The 21,624-nt window shown below is 29.4% G+C and overlaps 3 protein-coding genes across 4 annotated transcripts in view; all 3 read right to left on the reverse strand.

Annotated features, from left to right (window-relative positions):
• Positions 1-5,547: 5,547 nt before the first annotated feature.
• Positions 5,548-11,898, reverse strand: LOC122503124 (proton channel OtopLc-like). Of its 2 annotated transcripts, none has more exons than XM_043613561.1 (3): positions 11,522-11,898; positions 6,258-6,502; positions 5,548-6,147 (listed from the first exon to the last, which is right to left on the reverse strand). In XM_043613561.1, the coding sequence occupies exons 1-3, from the start codon at positions 11,601-11,603 to the stop codon at positions 5,833-5,835; spliced, it is 642 nt and encodes a 213-aa protein (XP_043469496.1). In that variant the 5' UTR covers positions 11,604-11,898; the 3' UTR covers positions 5,548-5,832. The 2 variants fall into 2 exon arrangements, with proteins under 2 accessions (XP_043469496.1, XP_043469497.1); XM_043613562.1 differs by having other exon boundaries at positions 6,258-6,490; positions 11,522-11,889.
• Positions 11,899-15,647: 3,749 nt separating this feature from the next.
• Positions 15,648-17,181, reverse strand: LOC122503130. Its single transcript, XM_043613567.1, has 2 exons — positions 15,787-17,181; positions 15,648-15,754 (listed from the first exon to the last, which is right to left on the reverse strand). Exons 1-2 carry the CDS (start codon positions 17,179-17,181, stop codon positions 15,728-15,730), a joined length of 1,422 nt encoding a protein of 473 aa, XP_043469502.1. The 3' UTR covers positions 15,648-15,727.
• Positions 17,182-17,406: 225 nt separating this feature from the next.
• LOC122503136 overlaps positions 17,407-21,624 on the reverse strand; it is a 39,158-nt gene continuing 34,940 nt past the window's right edge. Inside the window, exons 2-9 of the mRNA XM_043613573.1 lie at positions 19,656-19,714; positions 19,378-19,542; positions 19,078-19,291; positions 18,781-18,989; positions 18,519-18,700; positions 18,277-18,439; positions 17,835-17,974; positions 17,407-17,764 (exon numbers count right to left, since the gene is read on the reverse strand). Coding sequence (XP_043469508.1) covers positions 17,420-17,764; positions 17,835-17,974; positions 18,277-18,439; positions 18,519-18,700; positions 18,781-18,989; positions 19,078-19,291; positions 19,378-19,542; positions 19,656-19,714 — 1,477 coding nt within the window. The 3' untranslated portion in view covers positions 17,407-17,419. The remainder of the gene's footprint in view (positions 17,765-17,834; positions 17,975-18,276; positions 18,440-18,518; positions 18,701-18,780; positions 18,990-19,077; positions 19,292-19,377; positions 19,543-19,655; positions 19,715-21,624) is intronic.

A 21,624-nucleotide genomic window follows, 5' to 3' on the forward strand; every position in this document is an offset into this window, starting at 1 on the left:
AATAACGATCCATTAAATTTCAAACAAGCTACAGAATCCAAAGATAAAGACGAGTGTTTAAAAGCGATTGATGATGAACTAGACTCATTAAATAAAAACAAAGTTTGGTCAATAATAGATCGACCAACAATTGGTAAAAATGGTAAAAAGCCTAACATTATCGATTCGAGATGGGTTTTTAAACGGAAATACGGGAGTCCAGATAAAATCAAGTTTAAAGCTAGATTAGTAATTCGAGGTTTTAAAGACACAAATTCTTATGATTTAAAAGAAACTTATGCGCCAGTTTCAACACTAGCCTTAGTACGAACAGTCCTCGCAATAATTAATAATTATGATTTGGAAGCGTGCGAATTAGATGTTAAATCTGCCTTCTTGAACGGTATTCTAGAAGACGAGATTTACATGGAAATCCCAAACAGTTTAAAAATTCCTTATCAATCACGACAGGTTAAAGTTTGTAAACTTCACAAAGCGATCTACGGTTTACGAGTTAGTCCGAAACAATGGAACAAAAAATTCTCTAAAGTTGATCACTCTTTAAGACTGACCAATGACGATTATGAACTTTACTCAAGAAAAATACATTGAGAAAATTTTAACGAAATTTGGGTTTGAGAATGAATTTCCGAAAAACACACTAATGATAACACGACAAGTAGCTAATTGTAAACGCAGGGAACGAGAACAAGACGACAGTTACGGAACCTGCGAAAAAGTTCTTGACATTCCATACAGAGAAATGATTGAGTCTTTTATATCTATCTGGAGCAACTCGACCTGATATAGCTTACGCGGTAAATGTCTTGAGTAGACATCAAATTAATCCGACAGAAAACGAGTGGAACATGGTCAAAAGAGTTTTTCAGTACTTAAATGCGACAAAAGATTTAGGACTTAAATTTATTGGTAGACGAAACGATTTATTAGCCTATTCAGACGCGAGTTTTGCTGATTGCAAATCCTCAATCTCGACGTGTGGTTTCCTAATACGACTGTTTGGTGACACGATTGCTTGGCGAGCAAATAAACAGACCTATGTTGCTCTTTCGACTTGTGAAGCCGAATATGTAGCTATGAGTCAAGCTTGTCAAGAATTCATCGCGATTAATAAATCACTTATGAGAATTTCCGATAAAAGTTTTCTCCCTGCGACTTTAAAATGCGAAAACAAAGCTGCGACGATTTGGGCTAAAACTAACGGTGGAAACAAGTTAAGACATATGACAGATGTTCATCAAGACAATGTAAAAGAATGTGTTAAATACGATCGTGTGATTATCGAATGGGTTTCGACTAAGAAACAATTAGCCGATATAATGACGAAACCTCTTAGCTTCAAAGTACATTCCCAATTACGAGACAAAATTCTTAACTACGACAGTTTCTGAATTAACGAATTGTTTTATCATGTGACAGTTTTTTAATTAATTTTTAATATTTTATGTCTGTTTACAATAATTTATGTTATTTTGGATTATAGGTGAAGGTGTTGACGACTAATTATGACTCCCCTTCTCCGACTGAAGGATGACTCGAATATCCTGCTGAATTAAAAGATGGTGCCATGCATCTATTCCGAAGAATGATCTCATTATAAAATTAAATAGTTATTTTATATTTTTGTACCGTTTGAATTAGTTTCTTATATACTTATATTTAGGTTCTTAGTTTTTAAGCATTTTTCTATACTGGGTAACAAAAAAATGATCATGTCGTGTTTATTTCAAAATTTTTGTGTTTATTGAAAGTTTGGGTGTCAATGAACAAGAAAATACAAAAAAAAATTTAATTTATTCAGACCCCTAAAAAGGGGGGATGAATTATTAAAAACAGTGTTTTTTGCATTTTTTGAAGTCCTGTAAAAAATAAATGGGAAGACATAAAAAGCTCTAATATGGCTTAAAAGAAAGCTCAAACCTTTATTTTTAAGAAGCAAAACTGAAAAGTAATGTAAAAAATGCAGGGGACCTGTATTTACCGAGTACCCCCTTAATGTATCATACATTCTGGTAAACATGACTGGGAATCTAAGCATATCAATTTTTCATAATCGGATTGGCTTCAAAATTGTTACTCAGGGGTTTTTGGGGTCGCTGATTACAAATCCGAAGTCAGACTTCAAAATTTCAAAATAGAGGCTTTAACATGGTGGATTCAACCAAGCCTCGAGCGAATCCGAACGATTTTTAACATTTTATCCGCTATGTTGAACCCGCCATTTTGAATTTTTGAAATCTGACTTCGGATTCGTAATCAGCGACCCCAAAAACCCCCGAGTAACAAATTTGAAGCCAATCCGATTATGAAAAATTGATATGCTTAGATTCCCAATCATTTTTACCAGAATGTATGATACATTAGGGGGGGTAGTCGGTAAATACAGGTTCCCTGCAATTTTTACATCACTTTTCAGTTTTGGTTCTTAAAGATAAAGGTTTGAGCTTTCTCTTAAGCCATATTAGAGCTTTTTATGTCTTCCCATTTTCTTTTTACAAGACTTCAAAAAATGCAAAAATCACTGTTTTTTAATAATTCATCCCCCTCTTTTTAGGGGGATAAATAAATTAAAAATTTTTTTTTGTATTTTCTTGTTCATTGACACCCAAACTTTCAATAAACACAACAATTTTGAAATAAACACGACATGATCATTTTTTTGTTACCCAGTGTTATGATACGACAAGTCAATCTCGGGAGGGAGTGTTGAATTTGTAATTTCGCGGTAAGTGCTTGATTGACTCTGGCGGTTACGAGTCTGTGTCACTTCCGTGTGCGTGCGCATTCCCTCACTCTCTTTGTTCGCGTCTCTTTGATCGTGAATTTTATCTATTAATATCGTCTGTAATAAACGACAGTATTTCTCATAAATAAAGTGTTTTACTTGATCACATCCAGTCCCAAATTAATCAAATGACAACAGAAAATTTTCAAATATTATTTGTCTCAACTCATTCAAATTGCATATACAAATAAACACTAAAAATAAATAAAATTTAGAGATATTTCTACACTGAGAAAACAATATATCTGAAACAAACATAATTATCTTAGCTTTACGTCAACCAAAAATTATTTTTGAATTGAACATAATAATTTTGATTCAATAAAAATATATTCTGAATATAATTACAAAAATAATTTTTTAAATAAAAATATATATCTACTTTTGTTTTACAAAAATAATAATAAAACAATAATATTAATAATAATAGATTCCTGTTTAAAATGAAGAAATTGTCAAAACTAAGGTTAATGGATTAAAAAAAGGACTGTACCAGCCACGTCAGTTCCATCCGAAAGATTGTTCTCCAGAAGTTTCTTGATGATTCGCAAGCACAGGAACAGATTGAGTAATATATCAATTACCCAATTAATGTGTTTGAATTCTTGGGTGCAGTGTTCTTTGACACCGAAAATAAATCTAATTTTAAGTAATTAAATCAAAATTGTTAAACGATAACAATTTTATATAAGAAGTTAAATAATATATATTGCGTTGATATTTGTTGTTTAGAGTTTAATTTACAGTAATATTTTTGTAAATTAAAAAAAATTTGAATTTATAAATTATATAAAATAAACGTTTTTAATAACCGACAAATTATTATCCAAATCTTACTTATTCTTTTACAGTTTTGGAAGAAGACGGCTATGGCGTTGATACGTAAATAGTTTTTCTTTTTATTAATTATTTACTTATTAAATTGACTCCGATTGATCGAAGAAATCATCAACATTATTAAATATCCATTTGTAAGATAATGAAAAGGCCTATTTTACGGTTTGTTTAGATGATATTTATTATTTTGAAATCCCAACTAGTTTCGAACCATATATGGTTCCTCATCAGGGGATGAATAATTTTCACAAATACATTATCCAAAATCAAGGCAAAGCACAAAAGATTTCAAAAAGGATTAAATTATAAAATGATCTAAAATAGAAAATTAAAAATTGTTTCAAATCTAATTGTAATGTGTAGGTATTTTAAGGTTATATTTTAATTTGTGAAAAAGAGAAAGTAAAAAAGTTTCTTACCCTTTAGAAAAAAATATAAGCATGCAACAAAAAATTTTTTGCTATTATTTTCCATATTGATTTTTTAAAAAATTAATTAATTTTAAAGATTTTGTAGAAGCACATTTTTTTATAGAAATGTGCCTCTATGATAGAGAGTTTTGGTTATGTAGTTGGGTCCAGGTATAACTGGTAACCCAACCTCTCTGTCAAAACTCTCTAATCATAGAGGCACATTTATATAAAAAAATGTGCTTCTACAACATCTTTAAAATTAATTAATTTTAAAAAAAATCAATATAGAAAATAATAGCAAAAAATTTTTTGAAAATTTTTTTGTTGCATGCTTATATTTTTTTCTGAAAGGTAAGAAACTTTTTCACTTTCTCTTTTTCACAAATTAAAATATAACATTAAAATACACATTACAATTAGATTTGAAACAATTTTTAGTTTTCTATTTCAGATCATTTTATAATTTAATCCTTTTTAAAATCTTTTGTGCTTTGTCTTGATTTTGGATAATGTATTTGTGAAAATTATTCATCCTCTAATGAGGAACCATATATGGTTCAAAACTAGTTGGGATTTCAAAATAATAAATATCATCTAAACAAACCGTAAAATAGGCCTTTTCATTATCTTACAAATGAATATTTAATACGGTCAAACAAACAAAAATCACTATTATTAAATATCGCCGAGTGATGAATTTAAATTAATATTATTACTAGAGATGTTGTAATATTATTTTTTGAAAAACCTTTCTTTTATTTTATTAAATTAATGAAAAATATTATGGTTTTTAACGGTTATTTGGATGAAAATTTTCATTGAAGTACATATTTTTAATACTATATTATTTTTAATTAATACAGAAATCCAAAAAAATTTTATAATAAAATCTTAATTTTTACATAAAAATAATAAAAAAAACTACCTAAAGAATATTACTAGTCCCAATTAATTAAAACCCTCTGTTACTGTTATTTGCTTAATATAATAAATTAAATATTCTTGGTATCGATCGCATAAAAGTGAATCTGTTAAAACGATACGAGATTTAACGATATTTTTTGACAATTGAACCATTTTGAATTTTGAAAAACTAAGGTGCAATACGTATTCAGTGACCGCAAAAATCCTCGAGTAACAAATTTCAAGTAAATATGACAAATTTTTAAAAAATTCGACAGCCATATTAGATACGCCAATTTGAAGAAACTTGACGTGGTGGCAAAAAACTGAGTTCGGATTCGAATTCAGCGACCCAAAAAATATAAAAAAACCATGGTCCGGTCAATACTTCCTTTAAAAAAATGTTGTGGTCATGTGTTATTTATACCACATGCTAGGATCCCATTTGTTACTTTCTTTTATATCTGCGTTCCTGTGCCCATGGGCATTAATAGGTTAAGCAACATCAAAATAAATAAAGGTGAAATAAATAATCCAGTAATATCAAAATTTCGAGTTGAAAATTTGCTGATTGTATTTTAGGAGATAATTGTTATTTTCGAATAGTGATCCAGATTTTCGAATTTCTTTTATTTTTAAAATCCAAACTACAAAGTAATGAACGCTAAATTATGCGTTTACGATAAGTTTGTTGTAAGTAAAATAACTAATAATCCTTTGTATAATTTTTAATTAATATGGGAACTAATGGAAGATTTGAACTTTAAACTAGTTTTTTTCTAAATATTGACAAAATGGTCCCTTTTCATGCGGATGTACAAATATAATAAAAAAATGTGGAGCTATTTAAAAATAATATCGTATTATTTGACTTATTATTAGTTTTACTTATTATTACTGATCAATACAATTTCGATGAGAAAAGCTTCTGCAATGATCACCAAGAGGTCGATATTTGTAGCAACTTTTCCAAACTTCAAAGAGACAAATAGCAGAATGAAATCGATAAAATATAGCTAGAGGCATTGAGACATGAATGATTATTGTCCAGGCCCAAACTCCAAAAAATCTTAAATGATCCGGTCGAACACCGGCTCTGGATTTTTCGAATGTGTTGACCGTCCACAGTGCCACGTTAACGACAATCAAGAACGTTATGAGCTCCTTACCGGGTTTCTCTTTTGTCATAGACCTTCGCCTCCAAGCGATCTGCAAGTTATGGATAAAGTGTGAGAATTCTTTTTCCTTTATCTATCAAATGATAAGAAGTTTTTTTAACAATTTTTTATCTATATCTTGACCCGTCAAGCAAGTTTTACCTTAATGAGTAAAGTTTGCATGGTACTTTGTAATAGAGCTAGAAAGTCCAAGCCTAGCAGAAGTCCCCAAATAGGTCCTCGTGTTAAGATCCCACCAACAGCACCAAAGAAGCTGTGAAGATATACTCCCGCTTGGGCTGCTGCTAATAAAGTAGCGTCGAGTCTCGGGGGCTTCGTGTTCTTGTGCTCGAGATTTTGTAACTTGAGCGCTGCGCCAATAGCAGCTAGAGCACCTGTTATATTAACTGGTTTATTATACATATTAGGTTTTTTTTATACATATTGTACTTTTTTTAAATTATTAAATTTATTATCCTTATAGAGAGTTAGGCTGTATATTTTTTTAATAGACTTTGCATAAATTAAATTTCTTACAATTAATTGGTATGGAGAATGAAAAGGAACTCATCTTAAATTTTTGTGATCAAACTTTATTAAAACTAACAAACTTTATTTTTATCCCACATGCACAAGAATGGCGCTTTGTGAAAGCAGACGACAGGGAGGAAAGTCATTCATTTCTTCGACCGTATGAAAACGGCCGCCATTTTCATACAAATCGAATAAGTGAATGACTTTTACTCCCTGTCGTCTGCTATCTGAAATCGCCATTTTTGTGCATTAGGAATAAAAAATATCGTAACGAACACGAGAATCAGCTAATTTCTTTACGGTGATTTTTGTAACACGAGTGGAGGTCTCGGGGCGCCCTCGACCCCCACTCGTGTCACAAAAATCACCGTAAAGAAATGGCTGCCTTTATCTTCTTGTTGCTTAATATACTATTAAATGTGTTTTGAATTGGCCTGTATATACGAAGCCACAAATTAGTTAACTACAGCTTCTCTGTAGTAAAGAAGAAGAAAAAGAATATACTATTAATTGAAGGAAGTGAATTTATCATTCGGTGATTAAATATTAAATTTGAAAGAAGTTAACAATTTCCCCGAATCAATCTACACAAATAAATTAAATATCTTAAATAAATCTCGATAAGCTCATGGGCTTCAATGTATCGACAGCACAGCTGCCCTAATACAGAAACCTGCTTAATTTGAAAAATATTTTCGAAATTAATTAATAATTTCAAAATTATCAAAGAACTTAGAAAAAACGGTAGCATGGTGGGATACGAGCCCACGACCTTTCTATTGACGGTAGACTGCTCTGACCACTGAGCTACATGCACCCCGAGACTCTCCGAGTTCCTTGAAATATACTATCCCTTCCTACATTATTTAATGATAACGTAGGAAGGTTCTTAAAGATGGTAAGCCTAATTTTACAATTCATAGGCAATTATAATTGAAGGAAGTGAATTTATCATTCGGTGATTAAATATTAAATTTGAAAGAAGTTAACAATTTTCCCGAATCAATCTACACAAATAAATTAAATATCTTAAATAAATCTCGATAAGCTCATGGGCTTCAATGTATCGACAGCACAGCTGCCCTAATACAGAAACCTGTTTAATTTGAAAAATATTTTCGAAATTAATTAATAATTTCAAAATTATCAAAGAACTCAGAAAAAAACGGTAGCATGGTGGGATACGAGCCCACGACATATACTATTAAATTAAGGAACGTGTTTATTCTAACCCATTAAATGCACCCTGGGTGTTTGACACTTATACTCTACTTAAGATAATTTTTCTGAACGATGATTTCAAATTCCAGCTTGCAGAACTCACTTACTCAGTTCGTGAATATCAGACACGCATGTGCGTGGTTTAAGGATGGTTTAAAGAGTGTGCACTTAAGGGTTAAATGTTTCTCAAAAAATTGATGTGGTTCAACACACTGACAAGTAAACCTACCCAAGTGCGACACGCCGATCTTAATGAAACCTGTCACTATTTCTAAAGCATAGAAAAACATAAGATTTGCAATTTGTTAAAGGTTCCCATAAAGGTTTTGAAGGTCAGAAACCACCCCTCGAATATAAAAATTCACCCTTTTTGAGATTTGTGTCAAAATGCAAAATTAAGTTGATTAAAATGTTCAAAAACCACTACTTGGGAGTTTTTGGAATAACTAATTACAAAAATGATGTCAGTTATTTAAAATCCAAGATGGCGGATAGAACAGTAGCGTAACTAGGGAGCTTTGGGCTCCGATGAAAAGTAGATTTTGGGGGCTCTTCGGCACCTAACACGACTTTTGTTACTGAAAAAGAAAAAAAAAGAATTCATCTGTCCCACTTTTGAGGTCCTTTAAACCCCTGGTGGTCCCAACGAATCATATCCAATATGGTGGATCAAAATTCGAAAATGTTTAGCTACATTCTCGAAAATAACTACTCGGGGGTTTTGAGGTCGTTGATTTCGAATTAGATGTTAATATTTTAAAATTAAAAATGGCGGACTGAATATGGTAGACGGATGTTCAGAAAGTTGAGCTGCAATCTAAAAAATTGCTACTCGGGTCATTTTGGGGCGCCGTTTACGAATCTATTGTGCTTTTTGAAAAATAAATAATGAATTAAAGCTGACTGTTGTATCATACAATTTTTTTTGTCAGTAATTAGCCTAAATATTTTTAGTTACCAGGATCAACCACGAGAAGGTTGCAGAACAATTTTGACCCCATTTTTTTAAAAATAGTTTTTAAAATTTTTTTTGTATTTTTATATTTTTTTTATTTTTAAATATATTTTTTGTAGCATTGAAAACGAACGAAGGTTATAAACCTGTTAAATCAAACGCTAAACCAATAAAGATAATAAAAAAAGATAATAAAGCAGGACCTTTAATTCTATTTCAAAAAGCAGGGAAGTTTGATTTATTATCAAAGCATGTAGATATTATATAACTCTTCAAGAATCATTACTGTAGTTGTAGCAAACGTTAGGTTTACTCTGAAATTCGATATAAAAAAAGTGATCCATACACATGGATGTTGTGCACTATGCAGATGCACATTTAATAATAGCAGCAACATTTCAAAACTGGCATAAAACTTTATGAATTTGAAAGCATTATGACACTGGCGTGTCGCAGCGTGGTGGTTTTTCTGATGTATAACCGATTTTATACCCTGCATATTTACATAGGTTTACAAACCTAGGTGAGGAAAATTGGTTATGAGTGAAAGATTGCAACTTTAAGATATTGTTTCTCAAATGTAAGTTAATCTTAAAATCATGAAGCATGAATATATCAAAGAATTGTTTCAGAAAGAATTGCCATTGTCTGAACGCGTAAACATCCAGAGGTTAAATCATTCCAGTGGTACCAGCAGGAATGTTCTTAACTGTAATAATCTTGCCATGCTGTTCAATTGAGTTAAAGTTATTTTCTGTTTGTCCTGTCCACGAATCAAGGCATAGGAGATAACGTTCGACAGGACATGTATTCGGTAGAAAAATGTCTTCAAACCATTGGGCTGCAAGGTTAGAACTTAATTTTCCGGACTGCGATGCAAATGTTACAATATTATCAGCTTTGTAAATGGCTTTTTCAACAATACGTCCAAAGCATCCGCCTTTTTCTTCCATTACAATAAGTAAAGGAGATGTTAATAGCCCACTTGCAGTTATAATCGGCTGTATAGTATAACTGTCGGTTAATGAATTAATACTTTGTGCTAGCGATTCAACTTTCAAAGTTCCTATAAATGCAAGTGTGCGTCCTGTATGCATTTCAAGATTAAATCCCGATTGATCAGTGTTAAAAACATTATCTGGTCCAATCTCTGAAATTGTTTTTTTACACTTTCTACGAATTCATCTGCTTGCTTTTTTAAAATATCTTTATTTTTAATTTGAGTTTGAGTAACAAACTTATTTATTTTCCTGGAAACAATGCCATGCTTTATTTTGAAGTTATGGATTCATTTGTCTGAAGCTGTAAATAAATTTTGAGACTTGCAGCCCAATGGTTTCAAGACATTTTTCTACCGAATACATGTCCTGGCGAACGTTATCTCCTATGCCTTGATTCGTGGACAGGACAAACAGAAAAAAACTTTAACTCTATTGGAAAGCATGGCAAGATTATTGCAGTTAAGACCATTCCTGCTGGTACCACTAAAATGATTCAACCTCTGGATGTTTACGCATTCAGACCATGGAAAAACTTTCTGAAACAATTCTCCAATATAGTCATGCTTCATGATTTTTAGATTAACTTACATTTGAGAAACAATATCTTAAAGTTGCAATCTTTGATTCATAACCAATTTTTCACACCTAGGTTTTTAAAACTATTTAAATATGGATGGTAAAAAAGCGGTTGCTGCTATTATTAAATGTGCATGGTGCATCGAATTTTGATCCACCATATTGAAGCCCAGTGGCGTAACAATAGGGGATGTGGCCGATATGATTCGTTGGGGCCACCGGGGGTTTAAGGGACCTCAAAAGTGAGACAAATGAATTCTTTTTTTTTTCTTTTTCAGTAACAAAAGTCGTGTTAGGTGCCGAAGGGCCTTTAAAATCTACTTTTCATCGGGGCCCCAAGCTCTTTAATTACGCTACTGTTTTATCCGCCATCTTGGATTTTGAATAACTGACATCATTTTTGTAATTAGTTATTCCAAAAACTCCCAAGTAGTGGTTTTTGAACAATTTAATCAACTTAATTTTGCATTTTGACAAAAATCTGAAAAAGGGTGAATTTTTATATTCGAAGGGTGGTTTCTGACCTTCAAAACCTTTATTGGAACCTTTAATAAATTGCAAATCTCATGTTTTTCTATGCTTTAAAAATAGTGACAGGTTTCATTAAGATCGGCGTGTGGCACTTGGGTAGGTTTACTTGTGAGAGGAGAGTTGTGTATCATACTCATTACAGAATTATAGATTAAAAATATAGTGAATTTTTCAACTAACAAAACACAAAAAGGTAAGATTTACTATCCGACCGTTTCCTATATAACAACACTACTGTAATGTTACATCTAGTGTTAGTAACATTATAATGTAACATTACAATGACATTACTACAATGTTAAACTACTACATACAATATTAAACTACATACTACAATATTACATGGTAATATTACAGTGATGTTGCTGTAGTATCAAAAAGATTTTTGAAAAATATTTTAGGAGGTAAAAGTTAATTTCGTTCGTTAATTAAATGATTTAATATTCATTTGCACATAAGTTTTTAGTCAAAAATTACTAATTATTGGTAATAAAAAACTACTAGTTGATTACTAATTAAATTAAATTACTAATTGCTACACTGCAATTTAACATTTATTATGGATCATTGATGTTCATTCTTCTGTAATTGATTTGTCAATATCTCACCTGAAATTTGAATTGCAATCTCTAAGGCAGTGACTTGCTGAATTGCAATTTTTGGTTGAGAATCTTTCAATACAAAGAACATTATCAGGCTTAGTACTGTTGCTGCTATTATTAAAATGCCTCCGAATAAACCTCTGCAACCGAAAAAAGTATTTTTTTAAATAACATCTTATTTAGTTATAAATAAAATTAAACACCCAAATAGCATAACATTTGAGCTCAATATTGTGTAAGTATTGCATGGAAATATTGCTAATATTGTTGGGCAATGTTAAGCCTTAGGATCGAAAAAATCAATTTTCACTTTTTCTTATAGAAGACTAGCTATCATACCCGTCTTCGACGGGTTTTAGTTTCTAATAATGCATTTAACAGTGTGTCAACCAACCTAGAAAACCGGGAAATAGCCGGGAATTTAATCTGACCGGAAAAAATAATAATTAGTTACCATTAACTATTTCATTAGGAAAATATTACTATTTGAATCAGTAGCCGACTTTTTATTATCAAATTATTTATTTTTAACTAATTCAAATGCAGAAAACAATATTTCTTAATTTGTATTACTTTAATTAATATAATGTCCAAAATTTCCAAAATTTCCTCCAGTTTTTTGAGTTATAGTAGAGTCTAATTTTAACTAATTGTATAGCGAGTAGATCCAGTTTTTCCCGGTTACATAAAATTCCCTGTTATTTTCCGTCTTTCCTGGTTGGTAGACACTTTGTTAAATGTATTAGTGAAAACAAAAACCCGTCGAATAAACCAGGAATAATTTCGAAAAAGCCGGAAATTGTTTTAAACCAAAATAGACACCGTGTTTAACTTTTGTATTCACAATGCTCAAAATACCTCTATAAAAGTTAAATCAGAGAGCCCACAAATACTACTGAATTAAGCTTCATAACAATTGGTATCAATTGTAATTTTTTCGATTTTTTGATATTCAAAACATTTTTATATTTACATCTTCGTTATAAGATAGCATTTTTGAAAAATTATGCTAAAATGTGACTAAATAACATGTAATATTCAACTATAGAAAGTTTAAAAACAATCCATAAAAAATGTAAAATATAGAAATTTTCAATTTTTTTAATTTTTCGAAAAAATGGAATATCTCCCGTTCTAATTAATATTTTTTAAATCTGTAAATTTATAAAAATTCCTTGGATGAATACTTTAGGTTCGGCAAAAACTTCATTCTCATCGGTCCAGGCAGTTTTGTGTGATTGGTGCACAAAGCTTTTGTGACATATACACGGAAAAAAAAAGTGTGCTAATATCACACAAGCATATGTCGTCCGAAAATTGCATCATGTGATACGTGCTTTTAAAGGACAAATTCATGCGCTTCTAGTATCACTTACTTTAATGTGAAAAAAGGTTAGAACATATACCACGATTTCCTTAAAACTATGCTATAAATGCTCCCCACCACTCAATATGAAATTTGCTCGAAATCCATGCGCTTTTCGGATGGACCTCTTGCAAATGAGATACTAATAAAGTGCGCATGCGCGAAAGTTGTACCCAGTTATACATATATATATATATAAATCATATTAAGAAACATAAAAATTATATTATTATTAGTATTATTTATTTCAAAATTATAAACCTCTAAGTGAATATCTATTTATTAATTTTCAAGTCATTAAATTTTTTTATTACCGTCATTGTATTAAATTTGATAAGATATTTTATATTTAAATAGTTTTAATTTGAACATTGCGTTTTTTAAAAATTTGTTATAATGTTTTCAATTATAATTATTAATTCATCACATATATTTTCTACATAAATAACAAAACCAATGATTTATTAAATTTAAATTAAGGAAACGTTATATATTTAATCAATTTTTTTATTTTTCAAATATAATTAAAAATATTTTTTCTTTTATAGATAGTTATTTTTTATTGATCTGTTGAATGTATAAATAATATTTGTTTTTTAGCCAGTTCAATGAAATTATAGGAAGAATTATAGGAATTAAAAGAAGGTTAACTTTATAAAAATTCAAAAACCACTTCCAAAAAGAGAGGACGAAACAATATTCATAAAAAAAGTAATAATAGTATTAAAAGAGGGTCTAAATTTAGACTTGTCAGGGTGGTCACAAGTTTCAGTTTATCAATTTCCCTAAACAAATTCTTTTTATAGGAAAAATATGAATGTTTACGGAAAATAAGTAAAATTCATAAAAATCACAATTATAGCCCTACTTACATTCAATTATTTTCTACAATTTTTAACTAAACTTTATCTTTATTTTAAATAATTTTCTTCATGTAAGTTTCTTTTAAAATTCAATTATTTAAGTACAAAAACTCAATATCTTTTAATAATTGTAAATGTCAATATTGTAAAATAATTTTTGAAAGATAATAACTTTTTAATTATATTACAATTGAAAAATTTCCAAACAATTGAAATTTGATTAATCTTTTAAAAATAATTGAATTTTTGAAAAATGTAAATAAAAATAATTTAATTTTTGAAGAATTTTAATTATCAATACGAACATGATTTCACCGAAATTATAATAAATCTAAAAAAGTAAATTTCCATAAATTTTTATTTACTTTGTTCAAAGATAATTGAATCTTAAAAAATTCTGATTAAAGATTAAACAATTCTAAAAATTTGGTTTTGAAAATATTTTAATGTAATTTTTCGAAAATAATTGAATTTCATAAAAAAAATTTGAATAATTTAAAATAACTAATTAATTTTTAATAAATTATAATTAAAAATTTTGAAAATAATTTTTTTCTTCAAAATGTTAAAAATAATTCTAAAATGTTATTCTTTTTGTATGTATTTGAATTTTTGAAAATAAGTAATTAAAAACACTGAAAATATTATATTTAAACAAATTTTTAAAAATTAAAAGCAAATTTTCGTTTTTAAATGTATACGTTTTTCATTAACTTTTTTGATAATTCAATTATTTGCAAAATTTTCAATGAAAATTCTTTAAAAGTTGATTCTCAAAAATTTTGACAAAATAGTTGAAAAAAATTTATTATTTTCAATTGAATTGTATAAAATTTCAATTATTTAAAAAGATTTTTATTATATATATTTTAAAAATTTAATTATCTTAAAAAATGATTCAAAAACAATTTTTGAAAGATTTGTTTATGGTAATTTTTCGCATTATAAAAGTTAAAATAAATTGCATTTTTTTACTAAAAATTATTGTATTTCGTTGCAATATTTGGAAGAAAAGTCGAAAAGTAGCAATTTTGGACATTTCCCTGACTTTACTGACATGTGGCTACCCTCGTTGTGCAATCTTTTTAATTTTGAGATTTTATATGTTGATAAAAAATAGAAAATTAGAGACGAAATTTATTTCACAGAAATATAAATTTATATTACAAAACTTACATTATGAATTTTTAAAGATACAAATAGATTAATAATACACTATAAAATGCAAAAATATGCAAACACTTTGTGTTTCGTATTTACAAATCAAATCTTGTTGCGATTAACTCATCGCTTTTTTTTTTAATATATAAACACGGCGGTAATTTAGGGAGCAGATTTATATTAACAATAGTATCACAATTACTCTGATTTGATTTTACTTGATAAGAATGGTAATAGTGATTGAAATAGAGGGTTTCAAATTCATTGATTTGAAAGTAAGTATTATTATTCCAAATAAAAATCTTCTTAATCACGCCAAACTTGGGGTTTTCCTCCGTGATTTTGGTTACTAGGAACGTCCCATCAGAAAAACTTTTTCCCAAAATATCTACAGATTTTAATGTTGTTACAATTGAGTTTTCTGGTATGTTTGTAATTAGATCTCTTGTTTCAAGCAATTCATTTCGATTTTTTATCGGTCCAAGCGAAAGGTCACTTTTAACATTTTGACAACACTCCAAGTTGTAACACTGTTGCAGTTGATGCCTAATGGCAATTGTTAGTGGCAGGTTTACATTGCTCGCGGTACTACGTGTCGCTTCTTTTAAAGATTTATTTTTCCTTTCGAATTTTAAGGTGGAATAATGGATCACTGGACCATTTAACAACATGACTGTTACATAGTGAATCAGAAAATGCATTTTTGGCTTCAGTGCTCCAAAAAGACTAATATAAAGTGCATTATGCTTTTGAATAATTTCCCTGACGTTTTCGATTTCACCCCTAGTCAGCCTTGGAGACGTTAGAACACTAACTAACTTTCTAAGTATGATATACAATTTCCAGTGTCTATTATTTGCTGAAATCAAATCCCCGATCATCAAACCTAAATACCTGACAAGACAGAGCATCTCTGAAGCTGATTGCTTAATTTTTAATTTAAATCGGCCGTTCTTGTCAGGAGAAAAAAACAACGGTCTAGGCTTATTCGGTTTTTCTGCATCTGAATAAGGAAACGTTTCGATTCGGTTGTTAATTTGATCAAGTGTTATTTCCTTATCCTTAATTAATTGTTCCAGAACTCCACTAAGAGAATAAACAGCGACCCCTTCCTCCAGATCATGAGCAAAATCAACAGATACATTTTCCGTGATGTTGAATTTGTTTACCATGTGAAAAACACACTCTTCAACGATACCAGTTGATTTTGAATCGTCTGTTGACAAATCTTTTTCGTATGATTCGATTGTTCTAATCAATTTTTTATTTTCGACAAGCATCTCTTGGCATTGCTTGGAAGAAGCTTTGCAAATTCTGCAATAATGTAATGCTATGAAACTTTTCTGGAAACCACATATATAATTTAATCCTAAATTATCTCCAAATATTTGGGCACATTCAAAATAAACTTGTAAATGCTTTCCATTTACATTGATTTTAATACCTTCATCAGATACTAGATTTAAATCTTGAATAATTCTTGAGAATATATTTTTATTTCCAAATTCTTGCAAATGCTTTGAGTAAAAAATGGTTAAAACAAAGATGTTTTCCAATTTCGCAATTAAATGAGGTGGTAAGCACAAGATTGATATGTAAACTCCTCCAAATTTTTGTTCAAGGGCGTGGCTCCCCAACACATTTCCAGTCTGAAATTCATCAAAGTAAAGTCCAATAGGGAATACAATTTTTTCTTCATTTTGCAAGCAATATTTTTTGCGCCAGAGATCTCCTTGCACAAAGTTAGATATAACATCCTTTTCTGCCATCAGTTTTTTATAATGTTCATTCGTTTCTTCAAACATTCCTGGTATTTTAAAAAAATTTTCCAACGTTTTCTTTAAGGGAACATGAGCTGCGTAGACTTTCTTCATTTTAACCTCAATGTTTTCTGGATCCTTAATGACATGAATAGCTTCTTCCCCAATTTCAATCTCTTCTGGTTCAATATAGAAACTCTGATCTTTATAAAGTTTGAATCTCCGGTGTTCAGTAGAAAATTCATTAAAAGTATGCTTATTGTTTTCCAAAATAAATTGTACTTGCTTGAAAGATTGTTCATGCTGTAAATGTGCTAAGTTGCTCTTTATTTCACTTTGAAGAAATGGAATAAATAGTTCTGATATGAAATCGTCAAATGTTTCAATTATCTCCCCGACTGCTTTTCTGGAAAGTAATGGATTATTGTACAATTTAAGCGTAAATTTTAACATTTCTCTGTCTAATATTTCTTTTTTTGAACCAATGTTTTCTCTCAATTGATTTTGAAAATCCATTTTGAATAAAAACACAATGTTTCAGTTAATCAATGGATATAATTATTACAGTTTTTGCACGCTTTTAATTGCAGTTGTTACTGCCACATAGAAACAATTTACTTCAAATTCACAGTTGTAACTCTAACAATTGCTGACAAATGTAATTTCTAAGAAACAAATTATTACAATCTTGGATATTTCCAATATCAATTGTAAGTACCGCACAACAGTCAAAACGTAATTGTTAACAAGCGAATTAATGAACTTTTCTCATATTTTCAATCACAGATGCTACTGCCGTATACAAATCTTTGACCTCAAACTTATATACTTCTCTTTCTATAAATTGCCACACGTGATTGCAAACTGACGAATATTTTTCTCCAAACACTTTCATACACTGAAAACAAATATCAACTGCTACGACAGGAGAAGATACTTGGTATTTATAATTATCAAGTACCACAAACGCTGATTTTACGTCATTCAGTGATGGACCATTGATAATTACATACGGTTGCAACTTTATTTTGTGATCGTTGTGCATTTCGAGCAGATTATTTTCCACAGCTTGTAGTTCATCTTTGAAATTTACGGTTTCCTGAAATTTAAGATTATTTATCAGAATTTTATTATTAAAATATATTGATATAAAGCAGTAAAGTACATACCTTAATGTGAACAATAAAAGATTTTAATATTTCTTCTTTGTGTGGGTTCCAGTGAGTTTTAGTTTTAGACTTTGTAGTCTGCTTAGCTATTCTTTTGAAGATTAATGGTAATAAAATCAACGCTAGAGTGTTTTTATGATCTGAAAAGTAGAAAATAGAAAATGTAAACTTAATTATTGAGAACTAAAGTCAGAAGAGAACATAAAAAAGTGATTAGAGAAGTCATAAAAGGACCAAAGACAGAAAGTGGATGAGTATAGTTAAGACAAAAAAAATCGGAGGAAAGAAGAGATCGTCAAGGAGGAGAGCACAAAGTAAATAAGAGTACCCAAAACAAAAGAGGTTAGAAAAAAGTGACATAAACGAAAGACAGAAGAAAACTTGTGAAAAAAGAGGACAGAACAGAAAGGTGCGATGCGGCTTTTATTTTTAAAACATTTACCATCATCTTTAATTAATGCATTTTCCCGAAATATTTGTTTGATCAGTTCGTCTGTAGATTTTTTCTTCTTTGCTATTTTAATAACTTTATCCCCAATTGAAGGCCAATTTTCTGCAAAAATGTTGCTCTGTATATTGAAGTTCTTTTCAAAATCGACCTGAACCTACAAGTTAATATGTGTGATATTAAGTAGTTCTCAATAACTATTAAAATTAAAAATCCATATAAATGCATATGCTTACCAGATAATATCCTACAGAATGTTTAAGATTACAAAATGTTTCGAAAATCGTTCGAACATCCGTCTTCTCGTAGAAAGATATTCTTTCTTTCAAAGCAGAATTGCACCATAATTGTTTGTAGTCTTCATCGATAATGTGAACTGGCTGTTTTAATTTTACGAAATCATCAGATTCTTGATTTTCTAAAATTAAAATTTTAAGCATATTTATAAATTAAACCATGATTTTATAAAAATTAAAAAAATTTTTTATAAATATTTACCTTGATAAGTTCTTTTTCTTCTCTCCAAAAAGTTTATTTTTAGTCTTCCTATAGCAATCTCCTTTTCCCGTTGCTTCGAATAATAGGTTTGGAAGGCACCTCCAGCAGCTTTTGTATTTGACGGTCTGGTATAAAAACTTTCCTTTAAAAAATCCGGAAATAATTCACATGTAGCTTCGGCTAGCGCTTCTAAACGATCACTTGATATACTGTAAACAAAAATAGAAAATTTATTTTATATTCATCGCATTAAAATATTTTTGTGCATATATATGTCCAATAAGAAAAAATAATTACTTATAAGAATTTGTTCGCCAAAACTCATTATTTATGATTAATTTTGCCACTTTATTCTTCGAAAAATATGTTGATTTTTTTGTTTCAAGTAATTTAGCTACCTTCTCCTCATCTTGTTCAAAATCATAAGCTGCAAGCAAAAAACTTCCTTCGTAGGTTGAGTTTAAAATCTGATAAATGTAGTTTTCCTTTCTTAAATTTTGATTAGCTGATTCTAAAAAAATTTAAAGCTGAATTTTTCTCAACCGTAAAATAATAATTATGTCTTTGAAACATTTTAATAAACAAAATTTAATTCACCTTCAGCATTATTGTCCTGTGGTGTACTTAGTGAATTTTCTTGGGAAAGTACAGATAGTGCACCATCAAATAAGATGCATCCACCAGAAACTTGTTCTTCCGAAATATTTAGATTGACAACTGACGAATTAGATTTATTTAAGCTAAAATCTGCTTGTTGAGGCTCTGCAATAATTTAAATAAGATATAGAATTAGCATTATTTTCTAATATTTTTACAACCATTATTTGATGACATGAAACTAATAATTAATGATATGAAGTAATGGTAATCTTGACCTTCAACTTGAAGTGAATTATTATGATTAGTGAAACTACTTTTCTCCATATTCATAAAGCTGTGAAGTTTGAAAACTAAATCTTTTGAATTGAAAAATAGACCCGCCACTAAAATCTCGCCATCTGCCTGTCACATACGTTAATAAACATAAATTAATAGATAAACATTCACAAATAGGTAGACATTTAACCAGAAACTTAATGAAAATGTGAATAAATTTTTACAATTTAACCAGAAACTTAATGAAAATGTGAATAAATTTTTACATTTTTACAAAAAAAACAGTCTCTTTGAATCAATGAAATGTTACTGAACATTTTATATTTGCAGTAAATTTAATAACTATACTTCAATCTGGTTTTCAAATAAAGAGTTTGTTAGTTGTTCCGAAAGAATTTTAACGTACCAAGAGAAAAGAATTAATTTTTTTCTATTTTTAAATTTCTTTACCACAGATTATATTTTAGAGAAAAAACTACATACAGAGGGTTAAAAGTTTTAATAACTTGTACTTTTAACTTAAATCATTCATTTATTAATAAAACAATAGTATTTCTATATTTCGTTATTATTTATACTTGAACATAGCTTATATATAAAGATTACATTAAAAACATGTGTTTGAAATTATTTTGTGAATTATTTATGCTACAGTCACAAGAGAACGTTATTTTACGATTAATGTTTTGAAAAGCAAGTTATTTTATAATATTTTAACAAACATTTCATGCAATTGATACAATCTTTCAGTTATTATTTAACAAAAGTCAAAAATATAGACATGAGTATATATAGACGAAAATAAAAAGCCCACAAATTAAATTTCACACATTCTTTCTTTTAATTTATAATTTTTAAAAACTTTCTACGTTTATTTAGCAATTTATCTTATCTCTAATCATTCAACATTACTGATAGTAAACTTTTATAGGTGTATTTGAAAGACATTGAATTATAGGTAAAAGAACATAAATATTGAAACATAACCTTAAACTTCAAACCATGCTTGTTTTTTGAGAAAGCAAAATAAGAGCACAGCTAAACACACAAAATAAAATATTTTACTTACAGAATTAGCAAAAGTAGAATATATTTCGCACACTGGAAAAAAATTCTAAAAGAAATTCTAATTCACTTTAGAACTGGAAATTATCACACGACACGAGCTGCGATTTATAGCGGTATATATATATATATATACACTATGGCGATAATATAGCTGCATCTAGATGCGCATGCGTCTCGGGTCCCAGTCCCATTTACAAGAAATCCATCCGAAAAGCGCATAGATTTCGAGCAAATTTTACATCTGAATGTAAGGAGCATTTCTTTCATGTCTTTTGAACGTTTTTGGTATAATGATCGAACAAAATTAGTATATATCTTTTTCTATTCTTGCAACAAGTAAATTCATGTAATGAATACATGTTTTCATGAAAGAATCTCTTGCTATAAGAACGATTTTTACATCAAATAGTGTTTAGCGAAAAGTACATCAACGCTTCATGTAAATTTAGCACACTTTTTTTTTCCGTGTACATGGGCATATTTCTAGAACTTTAAAACTTTTAGGTATTGGAAAACTTAATTTTTCTTTTTAAGGCACATTCTTGCAATTAATTTTATTGTTTTGTGCATTGATCAAATAGTAGAAAAAACCTTGCGATACTCATTTCTACATATTGTTAACCCCTGTGTATGAGTTTAACCCCAAGAAAATGTTTCTAAATGCATAGATTTTTCATAAAGTTGGATTTTCACATCAACCGGTATCTTGGGGTTTCTAGGGTAGCTGATTACGAATATGATGTTAATTTTTCAAAATTCAAAATGGCGGATCCAATATGGCGGACAAAATTTTTAAAAAATGAATGGATTTCCACAGCATTAAATATTTATAGGTTTTTGAGGTCGCTGATTATGATTCTGTAGTCGGATTTCGAAAACTCCAAATGGCGGATGAAAATT

This window comes from Leptopilina heterotoma, unplaced genomic scaffold, assembly GCF_015476425.1.
Source record: "Leptopilina heterotoma isolate Lh14 unplaced genomic scaffold, ASM1547642v1 Lhet_245, whole genome shotgun sequence".
In the NCBI taxonomy this organism is placed as follows: Eukaryota; Metazoa; Arthropoda; class Insecta; order Hymenoptera; family Figitidae; genus Leptopilina; species Leptopilina heterotoma.

Excerpts from the sequence above, each read along its gene's own strand:
- LOC122503124 (XM_043613561.1), bottom strand. The coding sequence starts at position 11,603 with ATGTTCTTTGTATTGAAAGATTCTCAACCAAAAATTGCAATTCAGCAA. Across the intron at positions 6,503-11,521 it reads GATTGCAATTCAAATTTCAG|TTAATATAACAGGTGCTCTA; the intron begins GTGAGATATTGA and ends ATAATAAACCAG. Across the intron at positions 6,148-6,257 it reads TGCAAACTTTACTCATTAAG|ATCGCTTGGAGGCGAAGGTC; the intron begins GTAAAACTTGCT and ends CATAACTTGCAG.
- LOC122503130 (XM_043613567.1), bottom strand. The coding sequence starts at position 17,181 with ATGGATTTTCAAAATCAATTGAGAGAAAACATTGGTTCAAAAAAAGAA. Across the intron at positions 15,755-15,786 it reads TTGTCAGGTATTTAGGTTTG|ACACTGGAAATTGTATATCA; the intron begins ATGATCGGGGAT and ends AGCAAATAATAG.